Source organism: Muntiacus reevesi, chromosome 18 (genome assembly GCF_963930625.1).
Source record: "Muntiacus reevesi chromosome 18, mMunRee1.1, whole genome shotgun sequence".
NCBI classification, from domain to species: domain Eukaryota; kingdom Metazoa; phylum Chordata; class Mammalia; order Artiodactyla; family Cervidae; genus Muntiacus; species Muntiacus reevesi.
In genome coordinates, this window is record NC_089266.1 from 6,272,446 (window position 1) to 6,297,525 (window position 25,080).

The following is a 25,080-nucleotide window of genomic DNA, read 5'->3' on the forward strand; positions in this document are numbered from 1 at the left end:
CATACAATGCAAAGACAAGTGTATTACATTGTGTGCGGCACAGACTTGAGATCATGTATGTCCTCCAAGGAACAGGGCCCAGAGGAAAGGCATCTGCTCTTGCATTCCTTCCTGTAGTTTCTACTGTGTTGGAGGCCTCCGGACAAAGAAGGTCAGAGGCTGTGCAGGGAAGGATGAAACTAGATCCAGGCCCGAGCATCACAGCAGCAGGTTTCCAGGGACTAGGAGACTGATTTTTGAGACAGGGGAGCCACGCTGCCTCGAGAACCACCACAGTGCCGCTGACCACCATCATTGCCTGAGAAAAATGCCATTTCCTTCTCTTTGAGGGTCTTTCTCTCTGGACAACCTTGAAGACCATGGGGACTACTTGTTTTCCTGGGGCTTCCCCCCAGAGCTCCTCAGAGGCCTATTGACCCAGAGAACAGCACCCAGAAGGCTCAGGAGCAGGGGCACCTTCAGGAAGACGAGGAGCAGGAAGTGGACGCTGCCCAGCAGGGGCCTGTGGGGACACGGGGACAGGAAGTGAGTTGCCCCCCAGGCCCCCTCCTCCCAGCTTTCCCGGATCCCGGGTTCCAATAACCTACATGAGGGCCAGCCCGGGACCCCAGGGTAACAATGACCTTCACCCCCAGACTCTCCTTCATGTCTCACTGTTCTGACCCTTGCTGCTCTCCTGGGCAGGAAAGGACTAGTGTCCTCCTCATCAGGAGAGGAGCTTAGAACACAGACACACACAAAGGGGAAACACATGATGCCACAGTGAGGAAGACGGCCATCTACACGGCTAAGGAGAGAGGCCTTGGAAGAAAGGAAATACGCTGACACCTTGACCGCAGACCCTGGCCTCCAGAGTTGTGAGAAATGAATGCTGTGTAAGCCGCCTGGCCTGTGTTACTTTGTCATGGCAGCCAAGCTAATACAAGAATCATCCCTTATTCTTCACTCTTCACAGAAATTAGTCAAGTAAAGTCATGAATCAATCACTTTTTAAAAAGCACGTCAATTATGTAATGTAAGTACCTGGAAGGCAGACCGCTGGATATTTGGATAATCCTCATATCCCCTCGTATTCCTAAAGCAGGGGTGGGCAGGCGTCCCTGGTGGTCCAGTGATAAAGAAGCCGCATGCCAATGCAGGGGTCACGCGCTGGATCCCTGGTCTAGGAAGATCCCACATGCTGCAGAGCATCTAAGCCCGTGTGCTACATCTTCTGAAGCCCATGCACCCCAGAGCCCATGCTACATGAGAAGAGAAGCCACTGCAAAGAGAAGTCCACCGACCACAACTAGAGAGAGCCTGCGTACAGTGATGAAGACCCAGAGCAGCCAAAAATAAATAAGCTAATCACTTGGAAACACAGGAATAGGTAGAGGTGGGTGCTCCATGCTTAACTGTTGGATAAATGAGTGAATTAGCCATCTCGTGTGCATCAAAGGCCCTGCCTGACACTGACGAGTGCCTTCAATCCATTCAATGAAGATATTCCTTAGTGATCACTTATTCACAGCCGTTCGGTAGAAACTTTCCAAACAGAGCAAAAGTGACAGGGGAAGGCAAGTGTTCTTGCAGGAAGAAGGTGGGGGATGGCCCACAGATATTCTGTGTGAAGGCCCAGCTATAGGAAGCGGGGCAGATCTAGAAGCAGGGAAGGCCAGGGAGAGAGAAGCAGGAAGTGAAAGGGACCTCGCAGCGTACAAAAAGCCCCTCCAGCTGCAACAGCCGGGCAGGGCACTCAGGGTCATGGGTGAGACTCAGTTTGTTCCTCTGTAAATGGGGAACGTGCTTCTGTCCATTCCTGCTCATGAGTGGCGTAGACAGGGGCAAAGAATTAACAGAATAGTGACCGGAAAGCCTCTGTGAGCCGCCAGGAGATATGATGTCACTGCTGTTGCCATAGCAGAAGTTAGGGAAAGCAGGACTCATCAGGCCTTCCCTGCTCTCCCAGAATCTGGACCAAGAGCCCCGCTGTGCCCACACACACCAGCTGTGCCATCCACACTGGCTGCCATCCCGACCGAGTCCCAGACTCAGAGTCGCCATGTCTGAGCTCCGCAGGAGAGGCTCCTTGTCTGTGTCCCCGGAGCCCCACACAGCGCAGGCCACGTAGAGGTTCACTCGTAAAAACGAGACGGATGAACGTCGGGAGAACACGCCTGCCAAAGTCACTGAGCCCAGGACGAAAGGTCTGGGGGCTCCGAGGACACTTGCGGCCCAGGAGCAAGTGGGAAGAGAGCCCGGGTCCTTGCCCTCTCGACAGAGCCTGAGGGTCGGGAGACAAGCTCTGGCCGGGACTCTGAAGGGGGCCTCCATTGGAGGGCTGGGCCATGGGTACAGCAGCAACAGACCTGGAGGACCTGCTGTTGGAGCGGGGGTGGTCACAGTCGGGGACCAAAAGGGCCACAGCTAGAGAATGCCCGCGCACAGGCGTGAAGACCGAGCATATCCAAAAAAATAAAATTTTTTTAAGGGATGGGCAGGAGTGAGTACGGAGTGCTTATATGTTGGTTAAATGAGACAATCGGACATCTCATGCAGATCAAAAGCCCTGATTGGTACTTACAGTTGCCCTTGATTCTCTTTTGGGGCAACTGGTGCCGTTAACATGTTGGCGCTGGAGGTGGCAGGCGTGGAGGTGGCAGGCGTGGGGATCGACACTGTAGGTGCTGTAAGAAGTACAGACCAGGTTACACAGCACTCTGCCTGCTCACTGCCTGCCACCCTAAACATGACTGAGTCTGGGGATTTGGGAAGCTAGGGCCTCCCTGCCCTGAGGAGTCTGGAGCGGGGCCAAGGGAGGGGCCGACAGCCTGGACTGCTCATATCTCCCTGGCCTCCAGGAGACTCAGAGCCTCAGAGGCAGTGGGGCTGGCACAGGTCCAGGGAGGTCAGAGGGGCCCAGGGTCGCCTCAGGACAAGGGCAGCTGGAGGGCACCTGAATCCAAATGCTCCAGGTGCTTATGTCGGGGCCTCGGCCACTGTCTCCCCTATCTACTTATCCACGAGGACAGGAGTAGACTGGGGGCTACCAGGCCGCAGACATAGCCAAGGTCTGGGACGTCAAAAGTCAGGACCAGCCCTGAGCAAAGTCCCGAGGTTCAGGAAGAGCCTGCACTTGGAGGACGTTGTTAAGCTCCCACGATGGGATAGTTCTCAGGAATGTTGTCAGGATTGAATGAGATGACCAACCTGCTCTGCTTTGCAAGTAGAATGAGCCTCAGAGGTTCCAGGTGTATGTGTAGGGGACCTATTGACTGTGTGCCCACCCCTCTTTGCCACAGGTTCCCAGTGAGCTGGAGTTGCCCGGTTCCAGAGTCAGCAGAGGCAGAGCTCAACAGACAAAATCTATCAAACCAAGGTGCCTCAGCAGATAAGCCCAGGAGTGTTTGCCTTCTAGAAGGATTTAGGAAGAGTGTTATTCAACGCAAACATGTAAATGGCTCTTGATGGGTTTCATGCATCAGAAATGTAGTCTTCTGACTGTGGAGCCCTTTCCAGACCCCAAAATTAAGCAGAGTCTCCCCCACTGGACTGGGTCTTTCCCCTGAGATGGGATATGGACCATTCGGTGTGCATGGCAGCTCTGAAGACCCAAGCCTGAATTCCGAAAGAGCAGGAACACCCCGAGGGCAGCAGGGGTCCCAGGAAAGCACTGGCAGGAATCGGGGGCTCCAGGTCCCACAGAGGAGTGTCCCTTGGCCCACGGGCTGACACTGGGACCACCACCTTCATCTCCTTGGAAACAGACGCCGGCTCTGAATGTGCAGAGGAAAGCAAGGTGTCGGGAAAGCCTGATCCCGTTCCGGAGGAGGCCCTAGAACCAGGAGAGCGTTGAGGGGAAGCCCTGCCCCTCCCAGGCCAGGTGGTCAGCGGGGGCTCCGTGAGACCGCAGGACTCCCCCACCCTGTGACTTTCCCTCAGAGGGCCAGCTGGGCCCCTGGACAGAGCAGGTCCTGAAGAGACACGTCCACACGGACACAGACTCTCACCTGGGTCGATGGTCACTTTTACTCGGTTCCCCAGGTCAGCTCCAACTCTCTCAATCCCACACCAGTAAGTGTCTGCATCGTCTAGCCTGAGCTTCTCCATGGTCACGGTGAATGAGCGGTCTTTCCAGTTGTCTTTGATGGACACGCGGCCCTTCTTCACCTCCTTCTCTGATCCAGTGTTTTTAATGATGAACCGACAGCTGCCCCAGTCGGCCCCCCGGCACCACCACTTCACGTAGGTCTCCCACCCAGGGTCGTATCGACACCGCACGGTCAGTGATTCCTGCTCCACACCTCTCACTGCTCTGGGACCCGAGATGGCAGATGAGCCTGGAAATACAAATCCATGCACCTGTCACCTCCCGCCCTGGGGGCAGGGCCACAGCCTCCTGCATTGTGAATAGTTCAACCAGACACAAGGGTCTCCTGAGCAGAGAAACAGTCAAGAAAGGAATATACCTTCCACAAGATGGACCTTTTGCCCTTCAAAATACTAGTCAAAGCCATCAGGAAAATCCCATAAAAGCACAACTGCAGATCTCGAAAAATACAGGCATCGACACAGAGCAAGAGTAACTTCCTGTAAATAACCCCACTTTCCCTGTCTGCAGCCAGTAAGCCTTTCCACTCCAGCCATGTCCATTTGCAGCCATCCCTGTGTTCCTCTGCTCTGATGGGGAGGAAAGGCCAGGGGACCCATTTCCACACAAGATGACTCTGCACTGATGACCTCAGGAGGTCCAGCTGACACACCCCCTTAGCATGTCTGTGGGGAGGCTGCTCCTACTGGTTATGATGTAGTAAACTGTTAAGCTGTAGTAAACTGGGTATGATGTAGTAAATGTGCCGGCAGGGGCCTCCTTGAAGCTGACCAAAACAGTGGTTGCTACTGGGACTCCGTGTGCTATGGACTCCATATAGGACACATACCATTATGTTCACTGGATTGTGAATTCCACTCCAAATTCCTGGGAGAAGTGCTTTTGTCAGATAAAAGCAAGGACAGGACAGCACTCACTGGCTCATTATTTTCAGTCTATGTCTGTCTAGTCAAGGCTATGGTTTTTCAAACTAGTCATGTCTGGATGTGAGAGTTGGACTATAAAGAAAGCTCAGATACTTTTGAACTGTGGTGTTGAAGAAGGCTCTTGAGAGGGCCTTGGACTGCAAGGAGATCCAGCCAGTCCATCCTAATAGAAGTCAGTCCTGCATATTCATTGGAAGGACTGATGCTGAAGCTGAAACTCCAATACTTTGACCACCTTATGTGAAGAACTGACTCATTGGAAAAGACCCTTTTGCTGGGAAAGATTGAAGGCAGGAAGAGAAGGGGACAACGGAGGATGAGATGGTTGGATGGCATCACCAACTGAATGGACCCGAGTTTGAGTAAACTTCAGGAGTTGGTAAAAGACAGGGAGGCCTGGTGTGTTGCAGTCCATGGGGTTACAACGAATCGGACATGACTGAGCAACTGAACTGAACTGAACTGAAACTTGCATAAAGGCACTCAGAGCACTGGAAATAACTTAAATCAGACCTCCATTAAAAATATTTAAATTTACTGAAGTCAACGCAAACCTGGAGCTTCCCAGTGGCTCAGGGGTAAAGAATCCACCTGCAATTCAGGAGCCAAGGAGACAAGTTCCATTCCTGGGTCAGCAAGTTCCCCTGGAGGAGGGCTTGGCAACCCACTCCAGTATTCTTGCCTGGAGAATCCAACGGACAGAGGAGGCTGGCAGACTACAGTCCATGGAGTCACAAAGAGTTGGACAACTCTTGGACTGAAGCAACTTAGCATGCATGCATGCAAATGCAAACCCATTCACAGAAACGCTGACCACTTCTTTACAGTCAATAAACATTCATACAACCTTTCCGTGTTTCCTGTCTAGAGAAGATCCTTTAGCATTTGTTGAAGAGCTGGTTTGGTGCTGCTGAATTCTCTCAGCTTTTGCTTGTCTGTAAAGCTTTTGAAGTCTCCTTCATATCTGAATGAGCTCCTTGCTGGGTATAGTAATCTGGGTTGTAGGTTATTCTCTTTCATTACTTTAAGTATGTCCTGCCATTCCCTTCTGGCCTGAAGAGTTTGAAAGATCAGCTGTTATCCTTATGGGAATCCCCTTGTGTGTTACATGTTGTTTCTCCCTTGCTGCTTTTAATATTTGTTCTTTGTGTTTGATCTTTGTTAGTTTGATTAATATGTGTCTTGGGGTTTTCACCTTGGGTTTATCCTGTTTGGGACTCTCTGGGTTTTGTGGACTTGTGTGACTATTTCCTTCCCCATTTTGGGGAAGTTTTCAGCTATTATCTCCTCGAGTATTTTCTCATGGCCTTTGTGTCAATGTATGGCAAAAAACACTACAATATTTAAAGTAACTAGCCGCCAACTAACAAAAATAAATGAAAAAAAATATTCAGCGTGATTGTTCAGCATGAGTTTGAGATGGAACTAGAAGCGTGTGGAACATGATCTAACAACTTCAAACAACAGGTTTTTTGAAAGCACATAGAGAACATTTTAAAAAATTGACCATTAAAGACTGCCACAAAAAAAAAAAAAAAAAGACTGCCACAAAATAGGTCACTGAAATTGTCCAAGGACTGAAGTCATTGAGAATGTTCTCTGGATATAATTCCACTAAGCTACAAATTCATAATAAAACAGAAGTTAAACATTTCCACACGCTCAGAAAATGTCTAAAGAGCAAATAAAATGGAAGTGTTATCGCTAAGTCTAGTCTGACATTTTGCCACCCCATGGTCTGTCATGGAATTCTCTAGGCATGAATATTGGAGTAGGTTGCCATTCCTTTCTCCAGGGGATCTTCCTGACCCAGGGGTTGAACCAGGATATCCTGTCTTAGAGGCGATTTTTTTTTACCATCTGAGCTACCAGGGATGCCCAAAATCGACAAAGTAGTGAGGGAAAAATATCACAATAAAAACTTTAAGGACTTCCATGATTGTCCAATGCAGGGGCACCGGTTCCACCCTGTTCCAGGAAGATTCCCCACTCCATGGATGGGGTGGGCAACTCTGTGCCGGACCACAGCAATGGAGCATGCATCTCCTGGAGCCTGTGCTCTGAGACCAGAGAAGCCACTGCTATGAGAAGCCCGCACACCACACCTAGAGAAAGACCCTGAGCACCCCCATAACCCAGTGCAGCCAGAAATAAAGCTTTTAAAAAGTTTTTCAGGAGTGGTTTCCTTCATTACTCCCATTTTCCTTCATTCATCTGCTTGTGTAGAATGGCCAAGGTTGAAAAACATGTCCTACGGCGGGGGACACTTTGGTTTGGTTTGGTTTCTTGTTTCCCAGCACCTAACATAGAACCTGTGAGGTATTAATAGTAAACGTGATATTTGATTAACAAGTAAGTGTCTGGATGAAGTAATGGACCCTGCCCTGTTCCCTGCCATGTTCCCCCAGGACAGACCCTCAGGACTCCTGCCTTAGTCACTCCAGGGTCTGAGGCCCCGATCCACTCACCTGGGATGATGAGAAGGAGCAGAGCTGGGAACAGACACGTTGTCCTGCCTCCCATCCTCAGAGCTAAGGAGCTCTCAGTGCCCTTCAAGGACCCGGAGTCAAGGTCAGAAGTAGACACACCAGATGTCCCTCAAGCCTCGAGAGAAGTTTCCTGAATCTCCTTTGCACTTGTCTCTGGTTCACTTCCCACTTCAGCACCTACTTCTGCATTTTACATATTAGGAGAAAGGAGTGTCATTGATTGAGAGGATGAATTGCAGCACGTGATGAGAGCTGTGTCCAGACCTCTGTGCCTCTGGGGAGATCAAGTGGCCCGGGTCCGGGTTGGGTGTGCCCACGAGAAGCCGAGGCATCACTGCTGGGGGGAGAGGGCAGACCTGGTGGTGAGTGAGGAGAGAGGATCCCAGAGCAGGGGTCGGAGGCAGGAATGGCCTCAACAGGATCTGCACTTTGGGGAGAAGGCGGAGCTCAGGGCTCAGGTCCAGCCTCACTGCAGAAACAGCCCCACCCTCCCCTCCCTGCAGGCAGCAACCCCACCTGCATCCCAACCACCTTCCTGCCCTGAGCCTGACCCCTGCCCCTCCCTGGGGCCGGCTCCCTTTGAGGTCCTGAGTCACTGCAGAGCAGAGGCCGCCTGGGGGAGGATCAGAAAGGAGAAGCCCCTTTTCCTTCACCCATTCTGTCCTAGGCTTCCTCTCCCATGCCTGCACGTGCCCCCCGGCTCCTGGCTGCTGGTCACCGCCCTGCACAGGCTCTGCTTATTCTTCTGTGTCCTGGGTGACCCTCCCCACTGCCCTCAGGGGCCCCTTGTGTCCCCTGCGCCCTCTCCCCCTTGTCTCTGGACGGATTCTTTGTCTCTCCTTTTCTCTGTCATATTTTAGCAGGCGAGTTTCTCTGAGCCCCTGACCCCTTCTTTCTCACTCTGTCCTGGCCAGTTCTGTTTATCTCATGTCATGTGTGGTTTTGTGGCTTCCATGCTGCTAAAAGTTACCCAGAGGTGAACAGGGCCCAACTCCCCAGGTTTAGCAAGTGTGCTGAGTGCCCCATGCTGTGTGTGTGTGTGTGTGTGTGTCTGTGTCTGTGTCTGTGTGTTTGTGTGAGCCCCAGGTCAAAGGACTTCTCTTTGGTCACCATGAGATTCCACCCCTGGGATCTGTGTCTTGAGATCCACTCCCAGGCACGCCCTCTGGTCGTGACGAAAGGAGCTTCTTTATTCTTCCCTGATAGCCCAGCACTCCCCAAGGGCCATGCCCACACTCAACTTCACCCATTGGTCTGGGGTCGGGAGGGCAGGTGGGAAGATCCTGGGGGCGGGAGTGTGTCCCGGCTCCCTCTCAGAGGCTCCCATCTGCTGCAGGGGAGCCACTGTCCTCTAATGGGTGTCAGGCCTCTTCTGCCCACCCAGAGGGTTCAGGGCACCTAGGCAGGCGGTGAAAACTTCAAGTGCACTGGTCTCAGGGCCTCACTGTCCCTCCAGGAAATTGTGTTCTGAATCACTGGTTGTGGCTGAGGATTTAACCCTGGCTGAAATTCCACTTCTCTTAAAAGTAGGTCCCGGCCATTTCTCCAAAGAAGAGATCCTAATGTTCTGCATAGGACATGAGAAGATGCTCAGCCTCACTAATTAGTACAGAAATGCAAATAAAAACTTCAATGAGATATCACCTCACACTGGTCAGAATGGCCATCATTACATTTAACAAATGCTGCAGAGAGGGTGGAGAAAAGGGAAACATCCTACCCTGTTAGTGAGAATAAAAGTTGGTGCACCTACTGTGGAAATTGAGTGGAGGTTCCTTAGGAGACTAAAAACAGAATTACGATACGATCCAGCACTCCTACGCATGGACATATACTGGACAAATCTCTAGTCCAAAAAGATGCACACACCCTATGTTCACAGCAGCTCTGTTCACAATAGGCGAGATATAGAAACCACCTAAACAGCCATGAGCAGATGAGTGGATGAGAAGAGGTGTGTATATATCCACATATACACACACTGGGGTACTACTCAGTCATAAAAAAGAATGAATAATGCCACTTTCTGGAGATGGAAATGGCAACCCACTCTAGTATTCTTGCCTGGAGAGTCCTATGGAGAGGAAGCTGGTGGGCTACAGTCCATGGAGTCTTATGGGTCAGATACGACTGACCGACTAACACAATGCCATTTTCATCAACATGGGTGCAACTAGAGATTATCCTACTAAGTGCAGTAACTCAGAAAGACAAAGACAAACACCATATGATATCACTTATATGTGGAATCTCAAATATGGCATAAATGAACATATCAGCCAGACAGAAACAGACTCACGGACATAGAGAACAGATTTGTGGTTGTCGAGGGGGAGGGAGGAGGAAGGGAAAGGCTTGGGGTCTGGGATTAGCAGACGAAAGATGTTACATGGGGATGGATAAGCAGCAAGATCCTACTGTATACCAGGGGGACTGTCTGCAACATCCTGTGATAAATCACAATGGAAACGAATATTTTGAAAAAGAACGTCTCTATACGTATAACTTCTGCCTTTTCTAAAACCAGCTTGAACATTTGGAAGTTCACAGTTCACCTACTGCTGAAGCCTAGCTTGGAGAATTTTGAGCATTACTTTACCAGTGTTTGGGATGAGTGCAATTTTGCGGTAGTTTGGGCATTCTTTGGCATTGCCTTTCTTTGGGATTGCAATGAAAACTGACCTTTCCCAGGCCTGTGGCCACTGCTGAGTTTTCCAAATTGGCTGACATACCGAGTGCAGCACCTGACAGCATCATTGTTTAGAAGCTGAAACAGCTCAACTGGAGCTCCATCGCCTCGGGTAGGGTTGTTCATGGTGAAGCTTCCTAAGGCCCACTTGACTTCTTATTCCAGGATGTCTGGCTCTAGGTGACTGATCACACCATCGTGATTATCTGGGTCGTGAAGATCTTTTTTGTGCAGTTCTTCTGTGTATTTAAAATTCTCCAAGTCAGGTTTCAGCAACACATGAACCGTGAACTTTCACCTGTTCAAGCCGGTTTTAGAAAAGGCAGAGGAACCAGAGGTCAAATTGCCAACTTCTGCTGAATCTTCGAAAAAGCAAGAGTTCCAGAAAAACATCTATTTCTTCTTTATTGACTATGCCAAAGCCTTTGACTGTGTGGATCACAACAAACTGGAAAATTCTGAAAGAGATGCGCATACCAGACCACCTGACCTGCCTCTTGAGAAACCTGTATGCAGGTCAGGAAGCAACAGTTAGAACTGGACAAGGAACAACCAACTGGTTCCAAATAGGAAAAGGAGTGCGTCAAGGCTCTATATTGTCACCCTGCGTATTTAACTTATTTGCAGAGTACATCATGAGAAACGCTGGGCTGGAAGAAGCACAAACTGGATCAAGATTGCCGAGAGAAATATCAATAACCTCAGATATGCAGATGACACTACCCTTTCGGCAGAAAGTGAAGAAGAACTAAAGAGCCTCTTGATGAAAGTGAAAGAGGAGAGTGAAAAAGTCGGCTTAAAGCTCAACATTCAGAAAACTAAGATCATGGCATCCGGTCCCATCATTTCATGGCAAATAGATGGGGAAACAGTGGAAACAGTGGCTGACTTATTTTTCTGGGCTCCAAAATCACTGCAGATGGTGATTGCAGCCATGAAATTATTTTTTTTTAATTTGTTGAATTTTATTTTATTTATTTTTTTTAGTTCTTTTTAAATTTTTTTTCATTTATTTTTATTAGTTGGAAGCTAATTACTTTACAATATTGTAGTAGTTTTTGTCATACATTGACATGAATTAGCCATGGATTTACATGTATTCCCCATCCCGATCCCTCCTCCCACCTCCCTCTCTACCCGATCCCTCTGGGTCTTCCCAGTGCACCAGGCCCGAGCACTTGTCTCATGTATCCAACTTGGTCTGGTGATCTGCTTCACCCTAGATAATATACATGTTTCGATGCTGTTCTTTCGAAACATCCCACCCTCGTCTTCTCCCACAGAGTCCAAAAGTCTGTTCTGTACATCTGTGTCTCTTTTTCTGTTTTGCATATAGGGTTATCATTACCATCTTTCTAAATTCCATATATATGTGTTAGTATACTGTAATGGCCTTTATCTTTCTGGCTTACTTCACGCTGTAAAATGGGCTCCAGTTTCATCCATCTCATTAGAACTGATTCAAATGAATTCTTTTGAATGGTTGAGTAATATTCCATGGTCTATATGTACCACAGCTTCCTTATCCATTCGTCTGCTGATGGGCATCTACGTTGCTTCCATGTCCTGGCTATTATAAACAGTGCAGCCATGAAATTAAAAGGCCCTAACTCCTTGGAAGGAAAGTTATGACCAACCTAGATAGTATATTAAAAAGGAGAGACATTACTTTACCAACAAAAGTCTGTCTAACAAGGCTATGGTTTTTCCAGTAGTCATGTATGGATGTAGGAGTTGGACTATAAAGAAAGCTGAGTGCTGAAGAATTGATGCTTTTGAACTGTGGTGTTGGAGAGGACTCTCAAGAGTCCCTTGGACTACAAGGAGATCCAACCAGTCCATCCTAAAGGAGATCAGTTCTGGGTGTTCATTGGAAGGTCTGATGTTGAAGCTGAAACTCCAATACTTTGGTCACCTGATGGGAAGTGTTGACTCCTTTGGAAAGATTGTGATGCTGAGAAAGATGAGGGCAGGAGGAGAAGGGGATGACAGAGGATGAGATGGTTGGATGACATCACCAACTCAATGGACATGAGTTTGGATATACTCCGGGAGTTGGTGATTCACAGGGAGGCCTGGCATGCTGCCATTCTTGGGGTTGCAAAGATCGGACACGACTAAGGGACTGAACTGAACTGAGCTGATATGTATAGCTGAGTCACTCTGTACAGGAGGGGTTCGAACAACATTGTCAATCAACTCTACTTCAATTAAAAAAATAAAATGAAAAGAGCCATTATAAAAATTGGGTGCTGACCTGATATATACACGATTGCTTCTTCCCATAAAGAAAACAAGGGTCCCTATAAATGCTAAGAAGAACGAATATGGATGTTCACCAAAGGCATGGGCCAAAATGTCAGAGCAACCCTCCTCATAACAGTCAAAACTTGACACCACTCAGACACCCACCGACACAAAGGATCGGGACTTCCCTGGTGGCTCAGTGGGTAAGAATCCACCTACCCATGCAGGGGACATGAGTTTGACCCCTGGTCCAGGAAGGCTCCGCATGCTGTGGAGCAAGCAACCCTGTGTGCCCCAGCTACTGAAGCCTAGGGCCTGAGAGCCTCAGCTGACAAAGGCCCCGCCCCTGGAGGCCCCGCCCCTGAAACCCCCCGCCCCTGAAGAGGCCCCACCCCCGGAGCCTCGCCACGGAGGCCCCGCCCCTGGAGGCCCCGCCCCTGAAGACCCCGCCCCCGGAGGCCCCGCCCCCGGAGGCCCCGACAGTGGAAGCCCCGCCCCTGGAGGCCCCGCCCCCGGAGGCCCCGCCCCCGGAGGCCCCGCCCCTGGAGGTTCCGCTGGGCAACAAGAGAAGCCACCACAAGGGAGAAGCCTCCCCCTTGCAACTAGAGTAGGCCCTGCTCACCACAAGTAGAGAAAGCCTGAGTGCAGCAACAACGACTCAGCCAAGCCAAAAGATAAATAAATAGACCTTTTTTTAAAAAAGGAATTGAAGCAGCAGCATGGGGGCGGCTGGCAGGGAAGCCAGTGCGTGTTTCTTCTCACGCTCCCTCTGACGGGCCCTGGAGGCTGACCCAGGCTGAGCGGGATAGATAAAAGCCTCAGCTTTCCAACCAGAGGACCAGGAACCGGGGGGGAGGTCTCCGGGAGCTGCGAAGGGGTCAGGGAGTTGAGGAAGAGGACGCAGCTCCAGAAAGGGACCCTGGACAGTCAGCTCACCCTCCAAGCCGTGCCTGCCGGGCGGGACCCTGAGCGAGTTCCCCAGTCTGAGACCTGGGGAAAGGCCACCCCGTGTCACGGACTAGCCGCTGGGGGGCGCACACGGGCCAGGTCCGGAAGCACCTCCAAGCCTCTGAAAGCTGAACTCCGTTGGATCCGCAGTCCTGGGAAGCCTTCAGCACGTGAAGCTCTTCACTGCCTGACAGTAAAGAAGCGGAAGCCTCATTTGAAGACCCTGGGAGGAAAGTGATGGAATTGCGCTGTATGTTTGTGGTGGTGTTTGCAAGAAATGATGCCTGCATTAAACATTCATCAAAGTATGCATCAGCAATACGTGAACCGAGAACTTCCCGATGTTCAAGCTGGTTTCAGAAAAGGCAGAGGAACCAGAGATCCAATTGCCAACATCCGCTGGATCATCGAAAAAGCAAGAGAGTTGCAGAAAAGCATCTATTTCTGCTTTATTGACTATGCCAGAGCCCTTGACCCTGTGGATCACAATAAACCATGGAAAATTCTGAAAGAGATGGGAATACCAGACCACCTGACCTGCCTCTTGAGAAACCTGTATGCAGGTCAGGAAGCAACAGTTAGAACTGGACATGGAACAACAGACTGGTTCCAAATAGGGAAAGGAGTGCATCAAAACTGTATATTGTCACCCTGCATATTTAACTTATTTGCAGAGTCCATCATGAGAAACGCTGGGCTGGAGGAAGCACAAGCTGGAATCAAGATTGCTGGGAGAAATATCAATAACCTCAGATATGCAGATGACACCACCCTTATGGCAGAAAGTGAAGAAGAACTAAAGAGCCTCTTAATGAAAGTGAAAGAGGAAAGTGAAAAAGTTGGCTTAAAGCTCAACATTCAGAAAACTAAGATCATGGCATCCGGTTCCATCACTTCATGGCAAATAGTTTGAGAGACAGTGGAAACAGTGGTTGATTTTAATTTTCTGGGCTCCAAAATCACTGCAGATGTTTATTGCAGCCATGAAATTAAAAGATGCTTACTCCTTGGAAGGAAAGTTATGACCAACCTAGACAGTATATTAAAAAGCAGAGACATTACTTTGCCAACAAAGGTCCATCTAGTCAAGGCTATGGTTTTTCCAGTAGTCACGTATGGATGTGAGAGTTGGACTATAAAGAAAGCTGAGCGCTGAAGAATTGATGCTTTTGAACTGTGGTTTGGAGAGGACTCTTGAGAGTCCCTTGGACTGCAAGGAGATCCAACCAGTCCATCCTAAAGGAGATCAGTCCTGGGTGTTCATTGGAAGGACTGATGTTGAAGCTGAAACTCCAATACTTTGGCCACCTGATGTGAAGAGCTGACTCGTTTGAAAAGACCGTGATGCTGGGAAAGATTGAGGGCAGGAGGAGAAGGGGACGACAGAGGATGAGATGGCTGGATGGCATCACCGACTCGATGGAGATGAGTTTGGGTAAACTCTGGGAGTTGGTGTCGGACAGGGAGGCCTGGCATGCTGCAGCTCATGGAGTCTCAAAGGGTCGGACCCGACTGAGGGACTGAACTGAACTGAATACAAAATATTGAGTGGAGTTCCCTGTGCTATAAGTAGGTCCTTGTTGTTTATCTATTTTATATATAGTAGTCTGTATCTGCTCATCGCAAACTCCTAATTTATCCCTCCCCCTCTTTTACCCCTTTGGTAGCTATAAGCTTGTTGTTTTAGTCCCTGCGTCTGTTTCTGTTTTAATATGTTCATTGGTATCATTCTATAGATTCCACATATAAGTGGTATCATATGATATTTGTCTTTCTCTGGCTTAATTCACTTAGTATCATCATCTCTAGGTCCAACCATCTTGCTACAAATGGCATGGTTTCATTCTATAATCTGCATAGTCTTCATTCAACACAGCAACTCCAGCTTCTCAATACATCTCAATACATCTGGGGGAGCTCAGGGAAAACAATGCAGACACTTACTGATGTGGGGCTGAGAGAATCAAAGCGGGCCCTGGGGTCTGAGTTAAACTGACCCCGACCCAGATAAAGACTCTTCCTTTCTGCATCATGTTGCTGGGGGCTTGAGGTTTCAGGGTCCCCTTCATTCTTATTCAAACTATAAAACTGAACCCCCAAAGCCTTCCCTGAGACCACGTGTATGAGTGTGAGTGAGGGAAGGAGTGAGTGTGTGACATCAGAAGAAGATGCCTGTCTTAGCCTCTCAGAGCAGGACATGCTCAGCTCAGGTAGAAGAATTTGAAAAAGACCGTGTCCCCATGTTGGTCATTGATGGCACCCACTCTGCCTTCCTTGGAACTAGACAAGCCTGACAGTCCTCTTTCAATGGAACCTCCAATTTTTACTACAAGTATTTTCCAAATATTTCACGGGATATACTTATATTTTCAAATATTTGTTGTTTAGCCGAACTTCAGTGATAACTGAGTGTCCTGTGGAACTTTTTCCAAGATTTTTTTTTAATGTAGATCACTCTAAAGTTTTATCGGTTTAGATTATTGTGTCTGTTTGTTATATTTCTTGGCCACAAGGCATGTGTGCTCTTAGCTCCCCAGTCAGGGATCGAACCCACATCCCCTACATTGGGAGGTGGACTCTTAGCCACCAGGGAAGCCCCAGTGTCCCGCGATTTTATTTGCTAAACCTGATAACTCTACCCTCTGGGGTACTCAAGCTGGGGTCCCCACACTTGGACCCTCGGATGTTTCCTTGTGTCAGCAGAGTCTTTGGGAAGTCTGGGGTGGGCCTCCCCAAACTCATTTTGTCTTTGAATACAGCCAATGTCCCACCCGAGCTTTAGGGACGTGAAGGCAAAATCTTCAGCTGGATGGCAGGACAGGGGGCTGAAACCTTGGTCTCCCTCCTATGTGCCCCTCACCTCTCGGGGGCAAGAGAGGGTCTCAAGGTTTAGCCTCTAGCTTGAGAAGAAAGCAGTTGTCGTTTTCTAGACTGTCCTGCCCCCTTCCTCCACAGTGAGCCAACAGGAAGAGCTTAATTCATATCCCAGGACTCCTGTCTAGAGATCTTCATAAGAATAGAGAGTCTTCGTGACGGTGGGCGGGGCGACGGGCGCAGGCGCAGATCGTGCGCGTCTGATCAGCTGACCCGAGGTGGGAGAGGCGGCTGAGCGGGCCTCGTCTGCCGCCTCGGAGTCGCCGCGCCGGCGCCGTCGCCACAGCCATGGCCAGTCAGTCGCAGGGCGTCCAGCGGCTGCTCCAGGCGGAGAAGCGGGCCGCCGAGAAGGTGTCCGAGGCCCGCGAGCGAAAGGACCGGAGGTTGAAGCAGGCCAAAGAAGCCGGGCTGAAACTGCACAGTACCGCCTGCCGCGGGAGAAGGAGTTCAAGGCCAAGGTCGCTGCGGCTCTGGGAGCCCATGGAGCTGCAGCGCTGAGGTAGAGAAGGACCCAGGAGAAGATGACCGTCCTTCAGACCTACTTCCGGCAGAATCGGGATGAAGCTTGGATAACCGCTTGGCCTTTGCCTGCGACATCCGGCCAGAAATCCGTGAGAACTACCGCATGGATGGACAGAGGGACAGGAAAAGTGCCTGTTGCGTGGGTTGGCGTTTTGAATGCCTTCATGGAACATGAGGTTTCATTTAGCAAGGCTTGAGTTATATCTTATGAAAAGGCATTAAATTATTTCTGTACATTCCATACTAGGTCCCTTCGCTTTTTGCAGAATCGCAAACGTAGATTCTTTGTACAGGCTTAGAGCTTATCCAAAGATTGTATCTTTTTATCTCATAGTTCTTAGAAATTTAATGGATATATGTTGTGTGTTTTCTATGCCTTTTCACTCAAGCAGCATATTATCAACACTGACTTTTTCTTTCTTAGATAGTTTTTAAAAACCCAATTTTCTTAAGAGAGAAAGGGGGTTAAAATGTTTTTTTCCCTAAATCTTTCTTGAAGGTCAGGGGCTTTATCTATGAAAAAGTAGGAAATACCATGGCTGATTCATGTCAATGTATGACAAAACCCACTGAAATGTTGTGAAGTAATTAGCCTCCAACTAATAAAAAATAAATAAATAAAAAGTAGTAAATAGTTATTTGTAACCCACATGAAACAGCAGCCAGCCTTAAAATAGTCCTTTCCAGCCAAGGATTAGAATAATGGGTCCTAGTGTTGGGCTGCTCTTAGTTTCTCTTATTCAAACTTACCAGATGGTAGAATTCACTAACTTGTTACATGTTACTACTTGGTGTACTGATATTGTACTGATAATCACTGAAAACTAAAGACTGTCTGCGTTCCCTCCTAAAAAAAAAAAAAAAGAATAAAGAGTCTTCTCCAAACCCCACCCTCTCCAGCCCAGCCTAGCTCACAGCCGCTGATCTGTTCTAACTCCAGGGTCTGACTGATGGATTACTCCACCATCCCCAAAATGCATGGAGGATCTCCTCGCAGACCCCAAGTGAGAGTCAGACTGAATACATTCGAGAGAGGGAAGAGAATGGAGAGATTGACTGGGCGGGGACTTAGGGTGACAAGGAGAGGCTGTGAGGTCGCTCTCATCTTCAGGTGTGGTGAGGGATGGCGCTGGGACTAGAATCTCATTTCACACAAACACAAAATACATCAGGGCAGGGACGCCAGAGTCTTCTGCCACTTTTTAAGAAAATACTTTATTTGGCTGCATTGCCCCCGGGATCTTCCTTGAGTCATGCAGAATCTTTCATTGCACTGCACGGTCTTGGTTCCCCAACCAGGGATCAAACCCACAGCCCCTGCATTGCACGGCGGATTCTCACCCACTGGACCACCAGCAAAGTCCCTCTGTCCACTTACAGCTTCAAATCTTCACATGCAGTTGGCATACTATCTTTGTTTTGCACACTTCTCTACTTTCCTGGGGTCTAGAATTTCCCAGGTGACTCAGTGGTTCACCTGCAAATGCAGGTGATGCAGGAGACACGGGATCAACTCCTGGGTTGGGAAGATCCCCTGGAAGAGGAAATGGCAACCCACTGCAGTATTCTTGTCTGGAGAATCCACGGACAGAGGAGCCTCGTGGGCTACAGCCCATGGGGTCACAAAGAGTCGGACACGATCCAGCACACACACAGAGAATCTCAAAGCCCCGATTGGCTGAAGCCCTGCCCCGCATACAATGCAAAGACAAGTGTTTTACATTGTGTGCGGCACAGATTTGAGATCATGTATGTCCTCCAAGGAACAAGGCCCAGGAAAAAGGCATCTGCTCTTGCATTCCTTCCTGTAGTTTCTCCTGTGTTGGAGGCCTCAGGATGAAGAAGGTCAGAGGCTGTGCACGGAAGGGCGAAACTGGATCCAGGCCCGAGCATCACAGCAGCAGGTTTCCAGGGACTAGGGGACTGATTCTTGAGGCAGGAGAGCCATGCTACCTCAAGAACCACAGTCACTGCTGACCGTCATTGCCTGAAAAAATGCCTTTTTCTTCTCTTTGAGGGTCTTTCTCTCTGGACAATGTTGAAGAGCATGGGGGCTGCTGGTTTTCCTGGGGCTTCCCCCCCGAGCTCCTCAGAGGCCTATTGACCCAGAGGACGGCACCCAGCAGGCCCAGGAACAGGGGCACCTTCAGGAAGACGAGGAGCAGGAAGTGGACGCTGCCCAGCAGGGGCCTGTGGGGACACGGGGACAGGAAGTGAGTTGCCCCCCAGGCCCCCTCCTCCCAGCTCTCCCGGGTCCCAGGTTCCAATAACCTACATGAGGGCCAGCCCGGGACCCCAGGGTGACAACGGCCTTCACCCCCAGACTCTCCTTCATGTCTCACTATTCAGACCCTTGCTGCTCTCCTGGGCAGGAAAGGACTAGTGCCCTCATCAGAAGGAGAAGAGCTTAGAACACAGACACACACAAAGGGGAAACACGTGATGCCACAGTGAGGAAGACGGCCGTCTACACAGCTAAGGAGGGAGGCCTTGGAAGAAAGGAAATACGCTGACACCTTGACCGCAGACCCTGGCCTCCAGAGTTGTGAGAAATGAACGCTGTGTAAGCCACCTGGCCTGTGTTACTTTGTCATGGCAGCCAAGCTAATACAAGAATCATCCCTTATTCTTCACTCGTCACAGAAATTTCTCAAATAAAGTCATGAATCAATCACTTAGCCCTGTTTGGTACGTTGATTATGTAATATAAGTACCTGGAAGGCAGACAGCTGCATATTTGGATAATCCTCATATCCCCTCGTATTCCTAAAACAGGGATGGGCAGGCTTCCCTGGTGGTCCAGTGATAAAGAAGCCAAAGCCAATGCAGGAATCATTAGAAAGCCCATGCACAGCCATGAAGACCGAGCATATCCCCCCCAAAATAAAATAAATAAAAAATTTTTTGAAGAAAGGGATGGGCAGGAGTGTGTACTCAGTGCTTATTTGTTGGATAAATGAGTGAATCAAGCATCTCATGAAGATCAAAAGCCCTAACTGGTACTTACGGGTGCCCTTCCGGGGCAACAGGTGCCGTGAGCATGTTGGCATTGGAGGTGGCAGACGTGGAGATCGACTCTGCTGCAAGACAACAGACCAGGTTACACAGCACTCTGCCTGCTCGCCCGCCCGCCGCCCTAAACATGCCCCTGAGTTTCGGGGATGGGGTTTAGGGGAGCAGGGGCCGCCCTGCCCTGAGGAGTCTGGAGCAGGGCCAAGGGAGGGGCAGACAGCCCGGACTGCTCATGTCTCCCTGGCCTCCAGGAGACTCAGAGCCTCAGAGGCAGTGGGGCTGGCACAGGTCCAGGGAGGTCAGAGGGGCCCAGGGTCGCCTCAGGACAAGGGCAGCTGGAGGGCACCTGAATCCAAATGCTCCAGCTGCTTATGCCGGGGCCTCGGCCAGTGCCTCCCCCATCTACTTATCCTCAAGGACGGGAGTAGACTGGGGGCTACCAGGCCGCTGACATAGCCGAGCTCTGCGACGTCAAAGGTCAGGACCAACCCTGAGCAAAGTCCCAAGGTTCAGGAAGAGCCTGCACTTGGAGGATGTTATTAAGCTCCCACGATGGGGTAGTTCCTCTCAGGAATGTTGTCAGGATTGAATGAGATGACGAACCTGCTCTGCTTTGCAAGTACAATGAGCCTCACAGGTCCCAGGTGTATGTGTAGGGGACCTATTGACTGTGTGCCCACCCCTCTTTGCCACAGGTTCCCAGTGAGCTGGGGTTGCCCGGTTCCAGAGTCAGCAGAGGCAGAGCCCAACAGACAAAATCTGTCAAACCAAGGTGCCTCAGCAGATAAGCCCAGGAGAGTTTGCCTTTTAGAAGGATTTAAGAAGAGTGTCATTCAACGCAAACATGTAAATGGCTCTTGATGGGGTTTCATGCATCAGAAATGCAGCCTTCTGACGGTGAAGCCCTTTCCAGACCCCGAAATTAAGCACAGCATCCCCCACTGGGCTGGGTCTTTCCCCTGAGATGGGATATGGACCACGCGGTGGGCATGGCAGCTCTGAAGACCCAAGCCTGAATTCCGAAAGAGCAGGAACACCCCCAGGGCAGCAGGGGTCCCAGGAAAGCACTGGCAGGAATCGGGGGCTCCAGGTGCCACAGAGGAGGGTCCCTTGGCCCACGGGCTGACACTGGGACCACCACCTTCATCTCCTTGGGAACAGACTCGGGCACTGACTGTGCAGAGGAAAGCAAGGTGCCGGGAAAGCCTGATCCCCTCCCGGAGGAGGCCCTGGAGCCAGGAGAGCGTCGAGGGGAAGCCCTGCCCCTCCCAGGCCAGGTGGTCAGCCGGGGCTCCGTGAGACCTCAGGACTCCCCCATCCCGTGACATTCCCTCTGAGGGCCAGCTGGGTCCCTGGTCAGAGCAGGTCCTGAAGAGACACGTCCACACGGACACAGACTCTCACCTGGGTCAATGGTCACTTCTATTCGGTACCCCAGGTCAGGTCCACTTCTCTCAATCCCACACCAGTAAGTGTCTGAATCGTTCAGCCTGAGCTTCTCCATGGTCACGGTGAATGAGCGGTCTTTCCAGTTGTCCTTGATGGAAACAAGGCCCTTCTTCACCTCCTTCTCTGATCCAGTGGTTTTAACGACTATCCGACAGCTGCCCCTGTCGGCCCCCCGGCACCACCACTTCACGTAGGACTCATACCCCGGGTCGTATCGACACCACACAGTCAGTGATTCCTGCTCCACACCTCTCACTGCTCTGGGACCCGAGATGGCAGATGAGCCTGGAAATACAAATCCATGCACCTGTCACCTCCCGCCCTGGGGGCAGGGCCACAGCCTCCTGCATTGTAAATAGTTCAACCAGACCCAACGGCCTCCTGGAGAGAGAAACAGTCAAGGAAGGAATACACCTTCCACAAGATGGACCTTTTGTCCTTCAGAATTCTAGCCAAAGCCACCAGGAAAATCCCATAAAAGCACAACTGCAGATCTCGAAGAAGCACAAACATTGACACAGAGCAAGAGTAGCTTCCTGTAATTATCCCCACTTTCCCTGTCTGCAGCCAGTAAGCCTTTCCACTCCAGCCATGTCCATTTGCAGCCATCCCTGTGTTACTCTGCTCTGATGGGGAGGAAAGGCCAGGGGACCCATTTCCACACAAGATGACTCTGCACTGATGACCTCAGGAGGTCCAGCTGACACACCCCCTTAGCATGTCTGTGGGGAGGCTGTTCCTACTGGTTACGATGTAGTAAACCGGTAAGCTGTAGTAAACTGGGTATGATGTAGTAAATGTGCCAGCACGGGCCTCCTTGAAGCTGACCAAAACAGTGGTTGCTACTGGGGCTCCATGTGCTATGGACTCCATACAGGACACATCCCATTATGTTCACTGGATTGTGAATTCCACTCCAAATTCCTGGGAGAAGTGCTTTTGTCTTATAACAGCAAGGACAGGACAGCACTCACTGGCTCATGATTTTCAGTCTAGGTCTGTCTAGTCAAGGCTATGGTTTTTCCACTAGTCATGTATGGATGTGAGAGTTGGACTATAAAGAAAGCTCAGTGCTGAAGAATTGATACTTTTGAACTGTGTTGTTGAAGAAGATGTTCGAGAGTCCTTTGGACTGCAAGGAGATCCAATCAGTCCATCCTAAAAGAAGTCAGTCCTGCATATAAATTGGAAGGACTGATGCTGAAGCTGAAACTCCAATACTTTGGCCACCTAAAGTGAAGGACTGACTCATTGGAAAAGACCCTGATGCTAGGAAAGATTGAAGGTGTGAGGAGAATGGGATTACAGAGGTTGAGATGGTTGGATGGCATCACCGACTCAATGGACACGAGTTTGATTAAACTCCAGGAGTTGGTGGTGGACAGGGAGGCCTGCCGTGCTACAGTCCACGGAGTTGCAAAGAATTGGACATGACTGAGTGACTGAAATGAACTGAAACTTGCGTAAAGGCACTCAGAGTGCTGGAAATAACTTAAATCAGACCTCCATTAAAAATAATTTAAATTTACTGAAGTCAACGCAAACCTGGAGGTTCCCAGTGACTCAGTGGTAAAGAATCCGCCTGCAATGTAGGAGCGGAAGGAGGCAAGAGTTCTGTCCCTGGGTCAGGAAGATCCCCTGGAGGAGGGCTTGGAAACCCACTCCAGTATTCTTGCCTGGAGAATCCAATGGACAGAGAGCTTAGAAACTACTGTCCATGGAGTCACAAGGAGTCACACATGACTGAAGCAACTTAGCATGCATGCATGCAAGTGCAAACCCATTCACAGAAACGCTGACCACTTCTTTACAGTCAATAAACATTCAGCATGATTGTTCAGCATGAGTTTGAGATGCAACTAGAAGCATGTGGAACACGATCTAACAACTTCAAACAACACTTTCTTTTAAAGCACATAGAGAATATTTACAAAATTTGACCATTAAAGAGATCTGCCATAAAATAGGTCGCTGAAATTTTCCAAGGGCTGAAGTCACTGAATATGTTCTCTGGATATAATTCAACTAAGCCAGAAATTTTAACAAAACAGAAGTGAACCATTTCCACGTGCTCAGAAAATGTCTAAAGAGCAAAATAAAGCAAAAACGTTATCGCTCAGTCAAGTCTCACTTTTTCACCCCATGGTCTGTCCATGGAATTCTCTAGGCAAAAATATCAGAGTGGGTTACCATTACCTTCTCCAAGGAATCTTCCCAACCCAGGGGTCAAACGAGGATATCCTGCATTGCAGGCAAATTTTTTACCCTCTGATCTACCAGGGATGCCCAAAAGAACAAAATAGTGGGGGGAAAATCACAATAAAAACCTTAAGGACTTCCCCGATGGTCCAATGCAGGGGCACGGGTTCCATCCTGGTCCAGGAAGATTCCCCATTCCACGGGTGAGGCGGCAGCTCTGCCTGACCACAGCTGTGGAGACTGCACCCCTTGGAGCCTGTGCTCTGCAACCAGAGAAGCCACTGCTATGAGAAGCCAGCGCACCTCCAGGACCCGGTGCAGCCAGAAATAAAGCTTTAAAAAGCTCTTCAGGAGTGGGTTCCTTCATTACTCCCGTTTTCATTCATTCATCTGCTTGTGTAGAATGGCCAAGGTTGAAAAACACTGTCCTAAAGGGGGAGACACTTTGTTTTGGTTTGATTTCTTGTTTCCCAGCACCTAACATAGAACCTATGAGATGTTAATAGTAAACGTGATATTTGATTAACAAGTAAGTGTCTGGATGAATGAATAGACCCTGTCATGTTTCCTGCCACATTCCCCCAAGAAGGACCCTCAGGATCTCCTGTCTTAGTCACTCCAGGGTCTGAAGCCCCGCCCCACTCACCTGGGATGACGAGAAGTAACAGAGCCAGAAGCAGACACGTGGTCCTCCCTCCCATCCTCAGAGCTAACGAACTCTCAGTCCCTTCAAGGACCCAAAGCCCAGATCAGAAGTGGACATGCCTGATGTCTCTCAAGACTTGAAAGGCGTTTCCTGAATCTCCTTTGCACTTGTCTCTGGTTCACTTCCCACTTCAGCACCTACTTCTGCATTTTACATATTAGGAGAAAGGAGTGTCATTGATTGAGAGGATGAATTGCAGCACGTGATGAGAGCTGTGTCCAGACCTCTGTGCCTCTGGGGAGAACAAGTGGTCCGGATCCGGGCGAGTGTGCCCACGAGAAGCCGAGACATCGCTGCTGGGGGGAGAGGGAAGAGCTGGTGGTGGCTGAGGAGAGAGGATCCCAGAGCAGGGGTCGGAGGCAGGAATGGACTCAACAGGGTCTGCACTTTGGGGAGAAGGCGGAGCTCAGGGCTCAGGTCCAGCCTTGCTGGAGAAACTGCCCCACCCTTCCCTCCCTGCAGGCAGCATCTCAGACCACCTGCCTGCCTTGAGCCTGACCCCTGCCCCTCCCTGGGGCCAGCTCCCTTTGAGGTCCTGAGTCACTGCAGAGCAGAGGCCGCCCTGGGGGAGGATCAGAAAGGAGAAGCCCCTTTTCCTTCACCCATTCTGTCCTAGGCTTCCTCTCCCTCGTGTGCACCTGCCCCCTGGCTCCTGGCTGCTGGTCACCGCCCTGCACAGGCACTGTTTATTCTTCTGTGTCCTGGGTGACCCTCCCCACTGCCCTCAGGGGCCCCTTGTGTCCCCTGCGCCCTCTCCCCCTCCTCTCTGGACGGATTCTTTGTCTCTCCTTTTCTCTGTCATATTTTAGCAGGCGAGTTTCTCTGAGCCTCTGACCCCTTCTTTCTCACTCTGTCCTGGCCAGTTCTGTTTATCTCATGTCATGTGTGGTCTTGTGGCTTCCGTGCTGCTAAGAGCTACCCAGAGGTGA

At 50.0% G+C, this 25,080-nt stretch overlaps 2 protein-coding genes and 1 pseudogene across 3 annotated transcripts; 1 reads left to right on the forward strand and 2 right to left on the reverse strand.

Moving 5' to 3' along the window:
• Window positions 1–366: 366 nt before the first annotated feature.
• Window positions 367–7,539, reverse strand: LOC136149527 (CMRF35-like molecule 5). Its single transcript, XM_065909862.1, has 5 exons — window positions 7,485–7,539; window positions 3,990–4,319; window positions 2,349–2,406; window positions 1,985–2,263; window positions 367–502 (listed from the first exon to the last, which is right to left on the reverse strand). Exons 1-5 carry the CDS (start codon window positions 7,537–7,539, stop codon window positions 367–369), a joined length of 858 nt encoding a protein of 285 aa, XP_065765934.1.
• A 9,012-nt stretch (window positions 7,540–16,551) lies between these two features.
• Window positions 16,552–17,622, forward strand: LOC136149705 (V-type proton ATPase subunit G 1 pseudogene; annotated as a pseudogene).
• Window positions 17,623–18,343: 721 nt separating this feature from the next.
• Window positions 18,344–24,216, reverse strand: LOC136149991 (CMRF35-like molecule 5). Of its 2 annotated transcripts, none has more exons than XM_065910719.1 (4): window positions 24,092–24,216; window positions 21,202–21,531; window positions 19,793–19,862; window positions 18,344–18,975 (listed from the first exon to the last, which is right to left on the reverse strand). In XM_065910719.1, exons 1-4 carry the CDS (start codon window positions 24,144–24,146, stop codon window positions 18,753–18,755), a joined length of 678 nt encoding a protein of 225 aa, XP_065766791.1. In that variant the 5' UTR covers window positions 24,147–24,216; the 3' UTR covers window positions 18,344–18,752. The 2 variants fall into 2 exon arrangements, with proteins under 2 accessions (XP_065766791.1, XP_065766790.1); XM_065910718.1 differs by having other exon boundaries at window positions 19,793–19,865.
• Between the last annotated feature and the right edge of the window lie 864 nt (window positions 24,217–25,080).